The 19131-nt window shown below is 38.6% G+C and overlaps 1 protein-coding gene across 6 annotated transcripts in view; it reads right to left on the reverse strand.

Moving 5' to 3' along the window:
- Positions 1 to 19131, reverse strand: part of GIGYF2 (GRB10 interacting GYF protein 2) — a 123589-nt gene that overhangs the window by 15008 nt on the left and 89450 nt on the right. For all 6 annotated transcript variants that reach the window (XR_005030167.2, XM_036911882.2, XM_036911873.2 and 3 more), the window contains exons 20-22: positions 18554 to 18715; positions 10563 to 10718; positions 7806 to 8042 (exon numbers count right to left, since the gene is read on the reverse strand). Coding sequence is in view for 5 of the 6 variants with exons in the window: in XM_036911882.2 (XP_036767777.2) it covers positions 7806 to 8042; positions 10563 to 10718; positions 18554 to 18715 (555 nt within the window). In the remaining variant the exon portion in view is untranslated. The remainder of the gene's footprint in view (positions 1 to 7805; positions 8043 to 10562; positions 10719 to 18553; positions 18716 to 19131) is intronic.

Below are 19131 nucleotides of genomic sequence, written 5' to 3' on the forward strand. Positions count from 1 at the left end.
GTTAAAAATAATACATGAGCATGTATCAGAACAAACAAAATGCCCCAAAATCTCAAAGAAGAATGGCTCTATAGAAGTCTCTAAAAATTGGAACTGATGGAATAAGGGTATATATATATATATATATACACACACACACATATACATATCATCGATCCTTAACATTTTTCAGCCAACATAATAGGTAGTACAGTCATTTCTCTCAAAATGCACCTCTGATGGAATGGGCAAGGGATGCAGAGGGAAGCTAAGAGAGAAAGAGGAAGGGTAAGGTAGACAAAGTTGAGCACAACCAAACTCTGTTTCTCCATAGGAAATGACACAGTTGGAAGGTGCTATCAGGTCCAAATAAGGCAGTAGACCTTAAATCTAGGCAGCATCACCCAGGAGGACCTGTAAAAATAAATGTACACGCCCTGGTACCACACTTGATGAATCAGAAGATTCAATGATGAGGCCAGAGAATTTACAAATCTTTGTCATTCTGAGGCCGATGTTCAGCCAGTAACCACTGATGTCCAAAATCCCAATGGATATGCACTCCACGGTACCCAGGAACCAATCCTCAGTCCTCTTCAGCAGAACCTTGGCCAGCCCCAGGACAAGACCTACAGCCTCGTGAAAATGGCCTATTCTCTTCAGGAACCTCTGAGATCCTCCCCATTTCTGTGCCAAAATATACTTCACTGTACTTTAGACTTACGATTCATGGGTCTGCCCCCTGGAGTAATGCAGAACAAATCTAAGTCTTCTTTACATGATGGACAAATGTATGCAGAGAGTATCATTTTCCTAAAGTCTTATTTGTAAAAGGAAGTAACATCTCACTCTTTCAACACCGCCTCAGGACATTTTCCAGTTCAGCCAACATTCTGTACTATCTACTCAGAGAACTGCAGTTAATCAATCATGCTTTTCGGAACAACTGTCTTCCAAATCAGAAGCAAACAGTAGGGAATCTAGCACAGTCTGTGACCCCTGAATGCCTAATCACTTTCACTGATATACAAAACTCTTTTTTTCCTTCCCTTTCACTGCTATCTTACTTTTGAATGCTATTTTTTATTTCAAAAAATTATTGTGTTCCACTTCCAGTGTGACAGCACAAATTGCTCTGTGGACCCACTCCCTAGCAAAACTGGTAAAAATTATGAAAAAAAAATTTTAAGACCTCTGGAAATGCAACTGAAAAAACAATTCTTCAAGAAAATCTGCTAAAACTTGGTAAGAACAGAGTCTGTGGTACTCGCCCCAAGGCCTACTCTCTCCCAACTCCTAGCTCAACCAGCAGAAAGAGAATAGAGAATACAGGCCTCCCTCTCCTTCGCAGCTGCCAGTCAGTGGGCTGGCTTCCCAGAAAGCATAAATGTCAGCATTTCTCATCTTGGCTCCAGTTACCTGTTGCAAAGGCTAAGTTACAGGCAAGTATAGCTGAGAGGTGGGGGCTTCCTTCTTATGACTAGCCCCAGCTTGTGGGATGAAACTACCTTGAGCATAGCACTACTGAGACTACTGGGGCCCTGGCTGCCACTGTCCTAACTAGAAAGGCCACCATGCGATCTACCAGTAGAGGCAAGCCCAGAAGACCAGAAGCTACTGTCCTACCCCCAAGGGCTCAACTCCTAAAGCACGGAGTCATTCAGAGCAAAGCACACCACTGTTCCCAGATTGAAAGCTGTAACTCAGAGACTTTTCTCTATGGCTAACAGACTGGAGAGAGCTCCAGACCTCTTCCCAAAGGACCTACCTGACTTCACTTGTAACAGAATGTAGAGGAAGAGTTCAAGCCTAAGGACACTTTCAAAGACAGTAGAGTTTGGGGTAAAAGGCAGTTGGGAGATAAGTTTTCATTGGATAGAGGCTAAACCATAGGCCACTACTTTGTCTCAGAAATCCAAAGAAAGAACTGAAAGAAATTCTCTGGAAATCAGCACAAATTTCAAGTACAGACCTCAGGAGGTATCTCTTCAGAGAAGCCTGAATTTGATCAGTAAGGAAAGCAGTTTATGCCCCAGGGCACTTTTGAGAACAAAAGAGCAATCCAGCTAGCAATTAGTGGAGCTCAGCTGTGTGTGAAAAAAAGACAAACCACTGTCATCCCAGAGTGACTGTGGGCATACCCAATACTGTGCCCCAGGAGGAGCAGCATCAGTCTCCACACTGCTGGGAGATGAACTTCACTAAATTAATCCATCCAGTCACACAACAAATAATAATAAGCATGAGCAGGGCAGGCACGGGACAACCAGTATCCAGAGCTGCTACAAAATGATCAAAAAAGTTTAGTTTCCAGCAAAACAAGATGAGGCATGTAAAGAAACAAGAAAAAAAAAAAAGACCTATATACAGGAAAAAGGAACAGAAACTGTAAGGGTGACCAGATGTCAGGTTAAACAGTCTTACAAATATGTGCAGAGAACTAAAGGAAAATATGATTGAAGTTGTAAAGGAAGGTATAATGACAATGTCACATCACATTAAGATTACCAATAAAGAGAGATTATTTTTAGACCAAAAAGAATTAGTACATTCTGGAGTCTGAAAGCACAATAACCAAAATGAAAAATCACTAAAGGAGCTCAAAAGTATATCTGACCTGGCAAAAGAAAGTATTTGTGAACTTGAAGATAGATCAAAAGAGACTACACAACCCAAAGAACAGGGAAAAAAAGGAAAAAAAATGAAGTAATAAGCCTTAGAAAAATGTAAGATACCACTGAATTCACCAATATATGCACAATGAAGTATCAGAAGTAGAGGAGAGAGAGAGGAGAAGAAATACGAAAAGACAATCATGGCTGAAATATTCTCAAATTTATTGAAGAGCATTAATCAACACATCCAGAAAACTTAACAAAAAACAAGTACAATAAACAGATTTACAGACATTATCATGGAAAACAAAACAAAACAAAAAAAACACTTAAAGCCCAAAACAAGGAAAAAAATCTTGGAAGCAGCAAGAAGAAAAATTATCACTCTTAAGAGGGATTCTAATTAAAATCAATAGTTTATCTTCAAAAACAATGAGGCCAGAAGACAGTAGGATAAGATACTCAAAGTCCTTAAAGTACTAAAATAGTCAACTAATAAGTCGATATCCAATAAAGGTAAAATTCCCAGATAAATGCAGATAATTCATTGCTTAGAAACTCACAAAAAATATTAAAGGAAGTTCTTCAGGCTTGAAAACAAACAATCCTACAAAGTAATTTGAATCCACATTTTAAAAAAGCACTAATAAAAGGAATTACATACTTATAAAATACAATAATGCCTGCATATTTCTTCCTTCTCTTGATTTAAAGGCAACTGTGCAAAATAATATATATTTAATATGGGGCCTGTAACACATAGAAATCTAATGTTTGCCAAAAACAGCACAAAGGAGGTAAATGGAAACAAAACTGTATTGGGCTAAGTAAATGATTCCACATGGTAACTTGAATCCACAAGTACAAATGAAGAAAAGAATAAAAGAGAAATAAAGTTATATAAGAAAAGTTATACATACATACTTGCTCTCCTTCTTTCTTCATCTTCTTTACAAGATAAAGGTATATAAAATAATATAACATCACTGTGTAACATTTATAGATGTGATATTATAACAAAAAATACTTTATATAAAAGGGGAAAAAAGTAATAGAGCTACAAGAAAGTAACATTCTATGTCAAATTGAAATTAAGTTAGAATAAATCTGAAGTTGATTCTAGAACATTAAGGTGTTTGCAGTACACCCTAGAGCAACCACTAAGGAAATAACTCAAAAAATATAATAATGAAAATCATTAAGGAAATTAAAATGCTACATTAGAAAATATTAATGTGAAAAAAATAAGCAGAAAAGAAGAAATGAAGGAACAAAAAAGAGAGACAGAAACAAAAATAAAATGGCAGACACAAATCCAACTATGTCAATAATATTAAATGTGAATGGATTAAATAATCCAATCAAAAGACAGAGATTATCAGCCTGGATAAAAAATAAGATCCAGCTATACTAAGAGAGACACACTTTATATTCAAAGGTATAAATAAAGGACAGAAAATGATTTATCAGGCAACTGGCAACAACAAGAAAGCTGGAGTTGTTATACTATTATCAGACAAAATATACTTTAAACAAAAAAAATGCTACTGGAGATAAAGAGTGGCATTTTATGATGATAACAGGGTCAATCCAGTAGGAAGATAGAATTAAAAACACATACGCACCTAACAACAGAGTACTAAAATATATGAAGCATGAAATGACAGAAATGAAAGGAGATTGAGACAATTCAACAACATACTCAAAGACTTCAATACTTCAATATACTTCACTTTCAATAATGGACAAAACAAGTAGGTTGAAAATCAACAAGGAACCAGAAGACGTGAACAAGACTAAAAGCAGAGTAGACCTAACAAATCATACAGCACTCCACCCAAGAAGAATAGAATATACACTCTTTTCAAGTGAACATGGAATATTCTCCAGGACAGACTTAAGGTAAAACTTTAAGCTAGAAGTAAAGAAGGAAAACTTATGCTAAGACATAAAACCAACTTCAATAATTCACTTAAAAGGTTAGAAACAATACAAAATAGGTTCTCCAATCACAATGGAATGAAATTAGAAACAGTAAGAAATTTTGGAAACTCATAATAAGTGGAAATTAAACAAATCACTCCTAAATAACCAATGGGTCAAAGAAGAAATAAACATGTATGGGTAGAAGCTAAAGCATAAGTTAGAGGGAAATTTGTAACTGCAAATGCCTATATTGAGAAAGAAGGAGGATCTCAAATCAATAAACTAACCTACTACCTTAAGATACTAGAAAAAGAGAGCAAACTAAAAGCAAACAGAAGAAATACTAAGAACTTGGGAAGGAAGGTATTAATGAAATAGATATAAAAAAATAGAGAAAAATCAATGAAACAAAAGCCAGTTCTTTGAAAAAAATCAACAAAATTGATTCAGCTCAACTGTCCAAGAAAAAGAGAAGACTCAAATTACTATGTAAGAAATTAAAGAGACATCACTGTTGATCTTAGAAAAATAAAAAGGAATAAAAGGAATTATTGTGACCAACTGCTTGCCAATCAATTGGGTAATCTAGATGAAAAAAGATTATAATAAATACCAACAGGCAAAACTAATCAAAGAAACAGGCAATCTAAATAGACCTATAAGAAGTAAAGACAATTAACTGGTAATCAAAACACTATCCACAAAGAAAATCACAGGTCCAGCAGGCTTCACCACTGAATTCTACCAAACATTTAAAGAATAAATACCACTTCTTCATAAAAATAGAAGAGGAGGGAACGTTTCCCACCTCATTCTTCAAAGCCAGTATTATCCTGACACCAACACTAGAAAAACAAAAACAAAAACCACTACCAACCAATATCTCTTATGACTATGGACACAAAAATCCTCACCAAAACATTAGCAAACCAAACCCATACAATGGGATATTATTTAGTCATAAAAAGGAATGCAGTTCTGATACATGGTATGGCATGAGGGGACCCTGCAAACATGCTAAGTAAAAGAAGCTAGTCACAAAAGATCACTAATTAAATTCCATTTATATTTAATTAGAATAGGCTATGCTATAAAGACATAAAGTAGATCAGGGTTACTTTGGGCTGGGGGAAAAAAGGGATCAGGTGCAGTATGGTAGCTAGTATTTTTTTCGGGAGAGAGGAGTGGTAGTGGTAATGAAAATGTTGTAGTATGTACCATAGTGAGATAGCTGCACCTACCTGTAAACATGCTAAAACCACTGACTTACATACTTTAACTGGCTGAATTGTATGTGAATTATCAATAAATCTGCTTTTAAATAACTTGTTTTTTCTCATGAGAGCCTTAGCAATCCCTCATAATCACCTCAAGCTCTCTATCTTCATTTGGAATGTTTCTTTATAAAATATCTCTACATTCCTTACAAGAGGATAATTGGCCAAAACCATGCACAAGAAAAACACATCCAGACTCTGAAGTTAGAGATCTGGAAGTTCTCCGTGCTTCTGTCTTCTCCATCACCTCCACATTCTGATTAGGCACCATGTGCTGGAGATGTATGGCCTCTAAGGTCTTTTGACAGCCTTTTCAGCACCTTGGAGCCACAGACACATGCACTCTAATCCCCACCACTAGATGAGACAGCTCTTGGCAAAACTGCCAGTGACCTCCACGTTGCCAAACTCAGTGATGATGTAACATATGGTTTCATTTGGATGAAATGATGTAACATAAGGAAAGCTGCCAGTAGTATGTGACTGACACAAAGCAAGGCATTCAATAATCAGTGTTAACATCAACTCCTTCTTCTAACCCCACCACCGCTAGGCCTAGATCAAGCCTTCTTCTCCCTTGCTTGGATGACTCCATCAGCCCCTTCTCAACTGCTCTGCTGACCTCTAGTTTTGCTCAAGTCCGTCTTCCATTAAGCTCTCAAAGTGACTTATTTGCTCCTGAGAATATGACAGCGCTATTTCCTAGTTGGAAACATGTCAGTGGCCCACTGCGTTTTACACACACTTAAGTCCTAATTCTTTGATAGGATATATATGGCACATGACATGGGCCCTGCCCATGCTTATCTTTTACCTTACTCTCCAGCAACAGTAACCTGCTTTATAAAATCCCCCAAATATACCACAGTGTTTCTTAACTTCATTCCTCTGTTCACCGCACATCTCCTTCCATTCTCCAGATTGTCTATTTGACTTCTCTTTTTTAAAAATTTCCCTCCCTAGTGACTCAGTTTCAAAGTTATCATTTTTGGGGAAGCCTTTCCAAACTTTCAATGTAGACAGCAGTTCTTACATTTTAAAAGCATCAGAATTCCCTGAACAGTTTGTTCAGATTGCTGGGTCCCATCTTCAAGAGGTTCTAATTTATTAAATCTGGTGTGGGACCTGAGAATTTGCATTCGCAACAAATTCCCATGTGATCAAGACCCAGAGAACTACTGCCTAATGCCACTTCTCTCACTATACTCACCACGCTGCATTCTCATTTCCTCATTATATATCTATCCTGTGAACAACCTGAAGACAGGGGACACAAAACCTTATTGATAACCACAGACCCCATGTGAAGTTATGCAGACCATTCCATAAATGTACTCCTCCCTTCCCGATTACCCCAATTTCACCAATAGTTCCACTGCTCCCCCAATCACTGAAGGCTTACTATCCAGGAGCCATCGCAGTTTCTATCTCTCTCTCAGATGCAGAAAGTCACTAAGTCCTGCTGATTGATTTTAGGCTAATTCTCTCACCTCTGACCCTCCCTATTCATGCTCACTACCACCATCTGACTCTACTGGTTTCCTAGTGTTCACTTTGTACTTATTTCAAATAATGTCCTGAATCTTCCTAAATATTCTGATTATCACCTCAATTCAATTTCCAACGAAGTCCCCCCCCAGTAGTCAGCTGTGTTTCCAGTTCTGCATGACGGTCCGTTTACCCACCTGCTTCAAGTCTGCAAGCTCACTGAACACAGCTGCCTTGTCCCAGTGCAACAGGAGCTCTGTTTACTGAGCCACGTTAAATCTACAGGCCAAACGTCAGCTTGGTTCTGCCTGCATCACTGCTCATTACCTGTCCTCTTACAGGTATTCTTCTCTTGTTCAAATGCCTAATGCCAAGCACACGCACTTATATTTTGTTGACCAAATGGCCACAGCAGTCACACTTACAACTGAAAGTGCACAGCTTGCCGCCAGAGGCACGGCAGCATCTACCCGCCAGCCAACCACACCGGCCAACCCTGCTGGGCTGCATGCAGCTTTACCTTCATCTGCGCCAGCTGCTGCTGCTGCTGCTGCTGCTGCAGCCTTCGCAGGGCCTCCTGCTGCTGCTGCCGCTGCCGTAGCAACTCCTTCTGCCGCTGTAGTTCCAGCTCCTTGCGTTTCCGCTCCTCCTCCTCCAGCCGGAGCCTGGCGGCCTCCTCTTCCATCCGCAGCCGGTTCTCCTCTAATCGACGCTGGGCTTCTTCTTCTTCCCGGGCCCATTTTGCAGCCTCCTCTTCCTTCCCAGAATGAAAAAGAAAATTTAATTGTGCTAAAAAAAATCTCAATCACTTTTGAAGGCTTCTGTCAAAAATATAAGTGACAGAGCATAAATTTTGTTTATGCTGACATAATAGTAAGTTTTCTTTTAAAAACATTTATAGTAGCTGCAAAGGCCTGGCATGCTTATGACATTTTAATTTATTTGCTAATTTCTACACAAAAGGAATGTTACTTTGAACATTTGTGATAAGTGCCAATTTCTAAGAGGTCACCACTAACTGCAGGAACGTCTCCTGGTAACTGCTCCACCACTGAGTAATGGCTAGCTTTTCAGGGTGTTGAGTGCAAAGAGCTGCCAGGACTTTGCAAGAATACTGATTCCCAGGAAAGCCACAGCCAGTTCGGGAACCAAAGCAACTTCACAAAGACACCATCTCACCCCTTGAAGCCTTTACTACATCCGTCCTCAACCCATTCACCATCCCTTTGCTATTTTTCCCCACACTGTGGCTTATTTTCCTTCTGCTTGCCTCCCTCAAAAACATTCCTATATGTCCTCTGGAGAGTCCTCATCTTCCTTCACGGAGTCTGTTTATGCATATGCAATGCTGACAGCACTTTTTAACTGACAGCACATTTCCCTTCATTCTCCAGAACTCAAGGCAGATGTCAGCTATACTGTGAGGATTTTCCTGGCCTTTAGGAGATACAACTCCCTCTTCTGCCTTTTCACTGTGTCCAACTATACCTTGTCCTTCTCTATTTGCTCCTAGCCCACCTGTAGGAGAACTATTTCTACCTACCTAACAACCACTCTTTTTAGACTTCTTCCTTGCAGACAGAGCCTCCTGTCACAATAGAGGTCTAAAATGCCAGATTTTTCTTTTCAAGCTTCCAGTGTAACTAGGGGCACCCATGTCATCCAATTCAGGCCAAAGGAATGTCCCTGGGAGGCTTCTAGAAAAGATATTCTTCTAAGCCAAATGGAAAGAAGCATGAGAGAAGGGCCACTCCCTTTTTGGATGTAGCTTATATAATAGTATCCAAAACTACACATGAGGTAAGAAGTCTGAACTCAGAAGTCAAGACACCTAGAAACAGTAGAACAGAAGAATGCAAAGGACCTGCACCTTAATGCTATCATTGAATCACCAAAGTCATATGCAACTGCCTTATCTCCTTGATATATGAGGCAATAATGGTATCTATAGTTTCAGCCCCTTCTAGGTGAGTATTTTCATTTTACAACTGAAAGTATTCTAACTATGGCATTTATTTCTTGTATAATCATCACCCACATATTCTGCAAGTTTCTTAAGGACAGAAAAAAAAATGTTTTAAGTTTTGTACTCCACCAGAAAACAAGCACAACACGCACATGTACATTAACTAATTATGTTAAATGTTGAATGAATCAACACAGTCTAACCTTGAAGCTATCTACTTGTAGTAGTATTTAGGTTTCTCAAGGAGTTGCCAAAGCAGGTAATCTCCAACTTCAAGTAAATCTAACTAACAAAAAAATCTACATCTGAGTGTGGACTGCATGTAGTGACTACCAGCCAAAGAGGCTGGTAAGGCAGGAAAAAAGTAACTTTACAGTGGAGAAAGCTGACAAGCACTGCAGCCAGGAGATCAAGGTCACATCACCCATCATAAATGATGTTGATAATATGTACCCCTTGATATAAGGTGATGAAAATGGTACTTTGCCTCTATGATATTCTTTCCAAATACCCATAACTCCAGTCTAATGAGGAAAACTTCAGATTGCAACAGAGAGTTACCCTACAATACACTGGCCAGTATTCCATAAAACTGTCAGTCACTAAAAAAGTAAAGTCTGAGAAAATGCTGCAGCCAAGAATAAGCTAAGGAGACATGACAACTAAATGCAGTACTCTGGATGGGATCCACAAACAGAAAAAGGACATCAGGGAAAAAAATGAGTATATATGAATAAACTATGGACTTCAGTTAATAATGATGCATCAATATTGGTTTACTGTGGCAAAGCACAATACTTATTTAAGATAGTAGGAGAGAGTGCATTATCATCCTAACTTTTCTGAAAATCTAGTAATGTTCTAAAAATAAAGTCTGATAATAAAAAATCTGTGTTGTTAAACCTTAACATGAAATGACTGCAAGGAGTTTTGGCTGCCTGTAGTGGCAGAACAGCATGACTGTGGTGACTGCTGCAGACCTTGTGACTACATAAACAGCACTGAACTGTGCACATTAAAGAAGTAAACTGGGAAACCCTGAGGCACAATGGTGTAAACCTGCAGATCTCACACTGGTTTCTTAAGGGCAGGCTTTCTTCAAATTTCTCTTTGGTGTTTTGGTTTTTTGGGATTATTGTTCAGCTTTTATAATTACATGGGACAATTACTACAAAAATACTAAGAGCCAGTTAGGTCTCTTTGGGTAATTTTTAGCAACATGAAAAAGTTTTAGAGAGGCTAACATCTGAATACTAAATCACTAATTCCTAGCTTCAAAGAAGCAACGAGAAGGGCAAACCATCTGGTCACCTGCTTGCGTAGCAGTTCTTCCTGCTTCCGCCGTTCTTCTTCTCTTCTCCTTTCCTCCAGTCTTCTAAGGGCTTCTTCCTGCTGCTGTCTTTCTTCCTCTTCTCGCTGTCGCCTCAATGCAATTTCCTGCTCCCTCTGGCGTCGCAAAGCCTCTTCCTAAATTCAAAATAGAAGAGGGTGTAGAAACAAATGCTGGCAAGGATGTGAAGAAAGAGAAACCCTCCTACACTGCTGGTAGGAATGTAAATTAGTTCAACCATTGTGGAAAGCAATATGGAGGTTCCTCAAAAAACTAAAAATAGAAATACCATTTGACCCAGGAATTCCACTCCTAGGAATTTACCCAAAGAAAACAAGATCCCAGATTCAAAAAGACATGCACTCCTATGCTTCTTGCAGCACTATTTACAATAGCAAAGACATGGAAGCAACCTAAGTGTCCATCAGTAGATGAATGGATAAAGAACATACGGTACATAATGGAATATTATTCAGCCATAAGAAGATAACAAATCCTACCACTTGAAACAACATGGATGGAGCTAGAAGTAGAGGGTATTATACTCAGTGAAATAAGCCAGGCAGAGAAAGGCACGTACCAAATGATTTCACTCATCTGTGGAGCATAACAACAAAGCAAAAACTGAAGGAACAAATAGCAGACTCACTGAACCCAAGAATGGACTAGTGGTTACCAAAGAGAAATGGGTTGGAGGGGGAGGGTGGGTGGGAAGGGAGGGATAAGGAGATTAAGGGGTATTATGATTTAGCACACATAATATGGGGTTGGGGGGTGCACAAGGAAGGCAGAGAAGTTACTCTATAGCATCTTACTATGCTGATAGACAAGGACTGTAATGGGTTATGTGGTGGGGACTTGATAATAGAGGGGAATGTAGTAAAAGCAATGTTGCTCATGTAAAACCTGAGCATAAGATTGTATATTAGTGATACCTTGATAAATACATATAAATAAATAAATAAATAATAAACAAACAAATAAACAAATAAGAGGGAAGGAGAAGAGAGGGCAGGGGAGGGGAGGGGAAGGAAGGGAAGAGAAGGGAGGGAAGGGAACAGAAGGGAGGAAGGTGAGGGGAGGGAAGAGAAGGGAGGGAAGGTGAGGGGAGAGAGGGAAGGGGAGAGGAGGGAGGGAAGGGAAGACTCACTTCCTCCCATGTACACATCAAGGCTACAAGTACACAGAGCAACTCTCTCTGAGAATGACCTGAAGACTAGCAGAACACTGGCTCCACAGTTGAAGGTATAAAGAAAAAACCACACCGAGAAGGGTAGGAGGAGCAGAGACATGGTCTGGTCAGGTAACAAACTTCCAGCGCTGTGTCCCACAAGCAGGAGAGATGTCACAGACCCAGAGGTCCTCCCTGAGGAGCAAAGGGGTTCAAGCTCTACACTGGACAACCCTCTTCCATTCCTCCCCACCCTCAGGGACCTGTGCCTGGAAGACAAGGCCCCATAATATCTGGCTTTGAAAATGAGCAGGGCTCAACTCGGGAAGCTTTGAAAATCAGTGGGGCTTCAATATGGGGGAGCCAGAGGACTAGAGGAAACTGAGGCTCCATACTTAAAAGGGCCCCCACACAATCTCACTTGCTCTAACACCCAGCATAGAAGCAGCAGTTTGAAAAGCATCTGGAGTATACTTGAAGATTTATAGACTAATTTTAGCATGTGCTGGAGGGGCAGGGATCTGTAGAAACTGAAGCACTGGCAGATGCCATTTTTCTTGACCTTCAGCCCCTTGGCCTGAAGCTGGCAGGCACCCGTTATGAAACTCTCCATCTACCTTGCTAGCATTGCTCACCCTGCCCTGGTGCTCCCTGGCCCACCCTGCCCAATCTGCCCATCATAGCAGGTGCCTTTTCAAAGTAGCTCCTGCCCTGTGACACCCAGCAGACAGATTAAACCATGAACAGCAACAAAAGCAGCTACCAACTTGCTACCCTCAACAGGCAGCCCTGGGACTAGCACCCCTCTCCAATGTGGCTCCTGGCCCGTGGCCAGCCCCACCCTCCAGGGTACCTGCAGTTGTTATGGCTGGGCACCCCAGCCAGCAGCACCAGGCACCAACCCTGCCCACCATCACACCTGCAACAGTCATGCTCAGCCCTACCAGGACGGCACATGCAGCACACAGAGGGCACCCAGGGAGCACCTGATTCTGGTGAACAGAGGGTATTGTGCTACTGGGCCTTACAAAACATCATCTACCTAAAGCCACTACCTTCAAAGACCAGGAGACATAGCTGACCTACCTAATAACAGAAACAAACATGAGAGAGAAGACAAAATAAGGAGATAGAGGAATATGTTCCAAATGAGAGAACAAGACAAAACCTCAGAAGAACTAAGCAAAAAGGAGATAAGCAATCTACTTGATAAAAGAGTTCAAAAGTAATGGTTATAAAAATGATCACCAAAGTTGTGAGTGGAGGAACTCAGAACTTCAACAAAGAGATAGAAAAAAATATAAAAAAGACCAATCAGAGCTAAAGAATACAGTAATTGAAATAAAAAAACACTAGAGAGAATCAACAGCAGACTCGAGGATGCAGAACATGTCAGCAATCTGGAAGACAGGGTAGTGGAAACCATCCAAGTTAAACAGCAAAAAGAAAAAGAAGTTTTTCAAAAATGAGACTTAAAGGGACTGATGAGACAACATAAAGTTTTACTAACATTTGTATTACAGAGGTCCCAGAAGAGAGAGAGAAAGGGACAGAAAACTTGAAAAAGTAACCAAAAATATCCCTAAACTGAATAAGAAAACAGACATCCAGTTTCAGGAAGCACAGAGAACCTGAACAAGATAAAATGAACCCAAAGAGGTCCACACCGAGACACATACTAATTACAGGTAAAGAGACTTTTAAAAGCAGCAAGAGAAAAGCATCTAGTTATGTACAAAGGAACACCCAGAAGGCTATCAGCTGATTTTTCAGAAGAAACTGCAGGCCAGAATGGATGATGTATTTAAAGTGCTGAAAGACAAAGAACTAAAACCAAGAATACTCCATTGAGCAAGGTTATCATTCAGATTTGAAGGAGATAAAGAGTTTTTCACACAAACAAAAGTTAAAGGAGTTCATCACCAATACCTTGTCCAATAAGAAATGTCACAACTTCATTAAACAGAAAAGAAAAGGCATTAACTAGAAATAAGGAAACTATAAAAACGAAAAATATTTCATGGGTAAAAGCAAGCATATAGAAAAGGTAGCAGACTGATCACTTATAAAGTTACTATGAAGGTTAAAAGACAAAGTAGTAAAATCAGTTACAGCTACAATAACTAGTTAAGGGACATAAAATATGTAAAATAGGATAACATACACATAAAACATGGGGTAGGGAGTAAAAATGTATACTGCTTTTAGAGCGTGTTCAAACTAAAGCAACCATCAACTTAAAACAGACTACTATATACACTGGGTGCTGTATACGAACCTAATGGTGACCACAAACCAAAGCTGTTACACAGAAAAAAAAATACAAAGAAAGGAATCCACCATAATGCTAAATAATCAAATTACAAGACAACAAGAAAGAACAGAGAAGACCAACCCAAGAGCAATGAACAAAATGGTAATAAGTACATACTTAACAATAATTACTTCAAATGCAAATGCATCAAATGCTCCAATCAAAAGACACAGGGTGAATGAATGGGTAGAAAAACAAGACCCATCTGTATGCTGCCTACAAGGCACACACTTCGCACTTAAATACACATACAGATTGAATGTGAAGGCACTATAAAAAGACATTTCATGTAAATGGAAACAAAAAGGCTGGGGTAGCAATACTTAGATCAGACAAAATTAACTTTAAAACAAAGTAACAAAAGAGGACATTATATAATAAAAAAGAGATCAGTCCAGAAAGAGGATGTAGTAATTGTAAATATCTATGCATGCAACACAGAAGCACCTAAATATATAAAGCAAAAATCAGCAAACATAAAGGGAGAAATTGACAGTAAAGGGAACTTTAACATCCCACTTTCACCAACATACAGATCATCCAGAGAGAAAATCAATAAGGAGAGAGTGGCTATAAACGATAAATTATACCAGATGGACTTAAGAGGTAAACACAAAAGATTCCATCCCCAAACAGCGCAATACTCATTCTTTCAAGGGTTCATTAAACATTCTCTAGGATACATCACACATTAGGCCACGAAACAAGTCTCAATAAATTTAAGACTGAAATCACATCAAGCATCTTTTCTGACCACAATGGTATTACAAAACTAAATCTCAATTACAAAAATAAAAATGCAAACACAAATACAGAGACTAAGCAACCAATGGGTAAACATTAAAGAAACAGAAGAGAAAATTTTAAAAATACCTTGAAATAAATGAAATTGGAAACATAACATTCCAAAATCTCTAAGACATAGCAGAAGCAATTATAAGTAGGAAGTTTGTAGTGCTACAGGCCTACCTACCTCAAGAAACATGAGAAGTCTCAAATAATGTAACCTTACACCAAAAGGATATAGAAGCCCAAAGTTAGAAGGAAGGAAGGAAATAATAAAGATTAAAGCAGAAACACATGGAAGAAACTAAAAAAAAAAAACAATAGAAAACATCAGTGAAACTCAGCTGCCTGAAAAGATAAAACTGGTAAGCCGTTAGCCAGACTCATCAAGAAAGAGGACTTAAATGAATAAAATCAGAAATGAAAGTTACAACCAACCAACACCACAGATAAGAGAATACCACACAAACATAAGGAAACACTACAAAAAATTATACATTAACAAACTGAACAACCTAGAAGAAATGGGTAAATTCCTAAAAACATACAATTTTCTAAGACTTATTAGGAAGAAATAGAAAACTGAACAGATTATTAGTAATATTAACTGAATCAGTAAAAAATTCTCCACAAACAAAAGTAGTCCCGGACCAAATGGCTTCAAAGGTGAATTCTACCAAATTAAAGAAGAGTTAATAACTATCCTCAATCTAGTCCAAAAAAACTGTAAAGGAACACTTCCAAATTTATTCTATGAGGCCAGCATTACTGATATCAAAACCCAACAAAGACACTATAAAAAGTAACATTACAGACAAATATCCCTGACGAACACTGATACAAAATTCCTCAGCAAAGTATTAGTAAACTGAATCCAACAATATTTTGAAAGGATTTTTCACCACAATCAAGGGGGATTTATTCCAGCTATGCAGTGATGGCTTAGTATCTGCAAATCTATCTGTGATATAACAAAAGGAAGATTAGAGTCATCTCATCTCAATAGATGCAAAAAAATATTTGACAAAATTCAATAGGCAGTCATGATAAAAACTCTCAACAAAGTGGGCAAAGAGGGAACATACCTTAACATAATAAATGCCACAGATGAGAAACCTAAAGCTAACATTAAAATCAACAGTGAAAAACTGAAAGCTTTTCCTCTTAAATCAGGAACATGACAAGGATATCCACTCTTAGCACTTTCATTCAACACAGTACTGGAAGTCCCAGACACAGCAATCAGACAAGAAAAATAAAAGGCAACTTTTATTTAAAAGAAGTCTGTTGCATTTCTATACACTAATCACAAATTAGCAGAAAGAGAAATTAAGAAAATAATACCATTCACAATTGCATTTAAAAGAATAAGATACCTCGGAATAAATTTAACCAAGGAGTTGAAGAACTCTGATACTGAGAAAGAAACTGAAGATGACACAAATAAATGGAAAGATATACCATGATCATGGATTGAGAGAATACTGTTAAAATGTCCATACTGCCCAAAGCTATCTACATATTTAACACAATCCCTATCAAAATACCAATAACATTTTTAACAGAAATAGAATAAATAATCCTAAAACTTATATGGAATCACAAAAGACCCCAAATAGCCAAAGCAATCTTGAGAATAAATAACAAAGCAGGAGGAATCACACTCCCAAGTGTCAAACTATACTACAAAGTACAGTAACCAAAACAGTATGGATTGGCACAAAAATTGATACATAGATCAATGGAACAGAACAGAGAACCCAGAAATAAATCTACAATTACATGGTCAATTAATCTACAAGGAGGGCAGAGACACAATGGGGAAAAGACAGTCTCTTCAACAAATGGTAGTGGGAAAACTAAGAGCTACATGCAAAAGAATGAAACTGGACCACTTTCTTACACTAAACAAAAATAAACTTGAAATATGTTAAGAACCTAAATGTAAGCCCTGAAATCATAAAACTCCTAAAAGAAAGCACAGCAGTGAACTGTTAGACACTGGTCTTAGCAGCATTTTTTTTTAAATGTGTCTCCTCAAGCACACACAACAAAAGCTAAAATAAACAACTGGAAGTACATCAAACTAAAAGCTTTGTACAGCAAAGGAAACCATCAACAAAATGAAAAGGCAACCTACTTTGAGAGAAGATATTTGCAAATGATGTATCTGATAAGGGTTTAATGTCCAAAATATATAAAGAATTCATACAACTAAACATCAAACAAACAATGTGATTAAAAAATGGGCAGAGGACCTGAATAGACATTTTTCCAAAGAAGGCATACAGATAGCCAACAGGCACACAGAGATGCTCAACATCAGTGATCATCAGGGAAATGCAAATGAAAACCACAATGAGATATCACCTAACAACAGTCAGAATGGCCACTGCCAAAAAGACAAGAAATAATAATTTTTGGCAAGGATGTGGTGAAAAGGGAACCTTCATGCACTCTTGGTGGAAATGTAAATTGGTGCAGCCACTAAGGAAGAGTATGGAGGTTCCTCAAATAATTAAAAATAGAAATACCTTATGATCCAGTAATTCAACTTCTGGATATTTACCTGAAGAAAACTAAAATACTAATTTGAAAAGATATATGCAACCCTATGTTCACTGCAGCATCATTTACAATAGCCAAGATATGGAAGTAAACTAGGTGTCCATAGACAAATGGATAAAGAAGTGTGTGTGTGTGTGTGTGTGTGTGCGTGTGTGTACACATACATACAATGAATAATGCTCAGCCATAATTAACTACATTAGCTACATCATTTACTGATTAGCCCTACAAAGGGCTACAGGAGAACCCAGGTTTTGGTTTCTCCATTGGTACCATTAATCCCTACTGTTTAATCAACTGAGAACCTAAGGCATCCAGAGGTCATATCAACATAGCCACCAAAAATGCCTGGTGAGGAAGAAGTTCTCTGGTCACAAGTACGAGGTAAACCATGTGTCCCAGAACATGATGTGAAGAACAGAAGTTCCACAGATATTACATATACAAAGAAAGGTTCCATTGTCAAAATAATTTAAGAAATACTAAGCAACACAGAATTCAACAGACTTCTGCACTGCAATATTCTTAAGAGCCCTTACATACTAATACAGAGGGTAACTAAGAAATATTAGCAGTTTTAATCTAATCTCAGCATGGACCTTTTTGTTTTTCACAGAATACCACTTGGAGCCAACAAGTTTAAAATGTGAAGTATAAACTAGACTTTGGGGCTGTTACAGAGTGGGTTCTTTCAATTGGGATCTTTAAAAAAACGTGACAGAGAAATGGGCAAGCACATAGAGAATACCCAAAAAAGAGATACAAATGGCCAAAAAAACCCATGAAGAATGTTCTAAATCACTGGTTATAAATACTGAGGCAAACAGTTACTTCTGAAATCTAACTAGTTTATAAAACACCAGGAAATATTCAGAAGAAATAAATTTCAGTGATTTACTATGACTGAAGGATATCCCACCAGTAGGTGTTAGTGGAAAACAGACATTGTTTCTAAAGGGAAGTTAGCTTCCTAAAATTCTAATCCCAGTCCTGCTGTTAACTCCCTGTTGATCTGGGGGGGAAACTATCTCCCAGAGAACGAAAACCAGTGAAATGATGGGAATGAGCACCACACCCTGAAAGCCCTCCTTCGGCGCAAATCCTGTGGTCAGACTTCTCAGAGGTGTGTATACCTGTTTCCTTCGGGCAAGCTCTTCTTCCTCTCGCCTTTTCCTTTCTTCCTCCTGTTGCCTCCGAAGAATTTCTTCTTGTTGTCTCCGGAGTTCTTCTTGCCTCTTTCGCTCCTCCTCCTCCCGTTTTGCCCTCATTTCTGCCTCTCTTCTCTCCTGCTCTAGCTGTGATTACAGGAAAACACTCTTAGAAACTTTAGGCCAAGCACAGGAACACTCCACCACTGATGTTCAGTACCCTTAGGAGATGCTGGAAGGTGCAGACTACCTTTCACTCAGATGCTTGTACTGCAACTGGGTGATGAAACCAGCCCCATAAAAGCTCTATGCTCTGATTAGAGTGGTTTTAAGTTCTTCTAAACTGAATACACTCTCCCTCGATATTTACCTACATCCCTACTCCACACTACCACTATACCACATCTCTCAGACATGAGAGAGAAAGTGGCTAATACAAGAGTAACAGAATTCTGTTAGGGTGGCATTTCTTTGCTCATTCTTAAAAAGGCTTTTCTGATTGAAGATATAACAGTGTTCCTATAAGGTTTCAACAGCAATGTTGTAAAGCTGCTAGTGTAACA

The sequence above is a fragment of the Manis pentadactyla genome, chromosome 6 (genome assembly GCF_030020395.1).
Source record: "Manis pentadactyla isolate mManPen7 chromosome 6, mManPen7.hap1, whole genome shotgun sequence".
NCBI lineage: Eukaryota > Metazoa > Chordata > Mammalia > Pholidota > Manidae > Manis > Manis pentadactyla.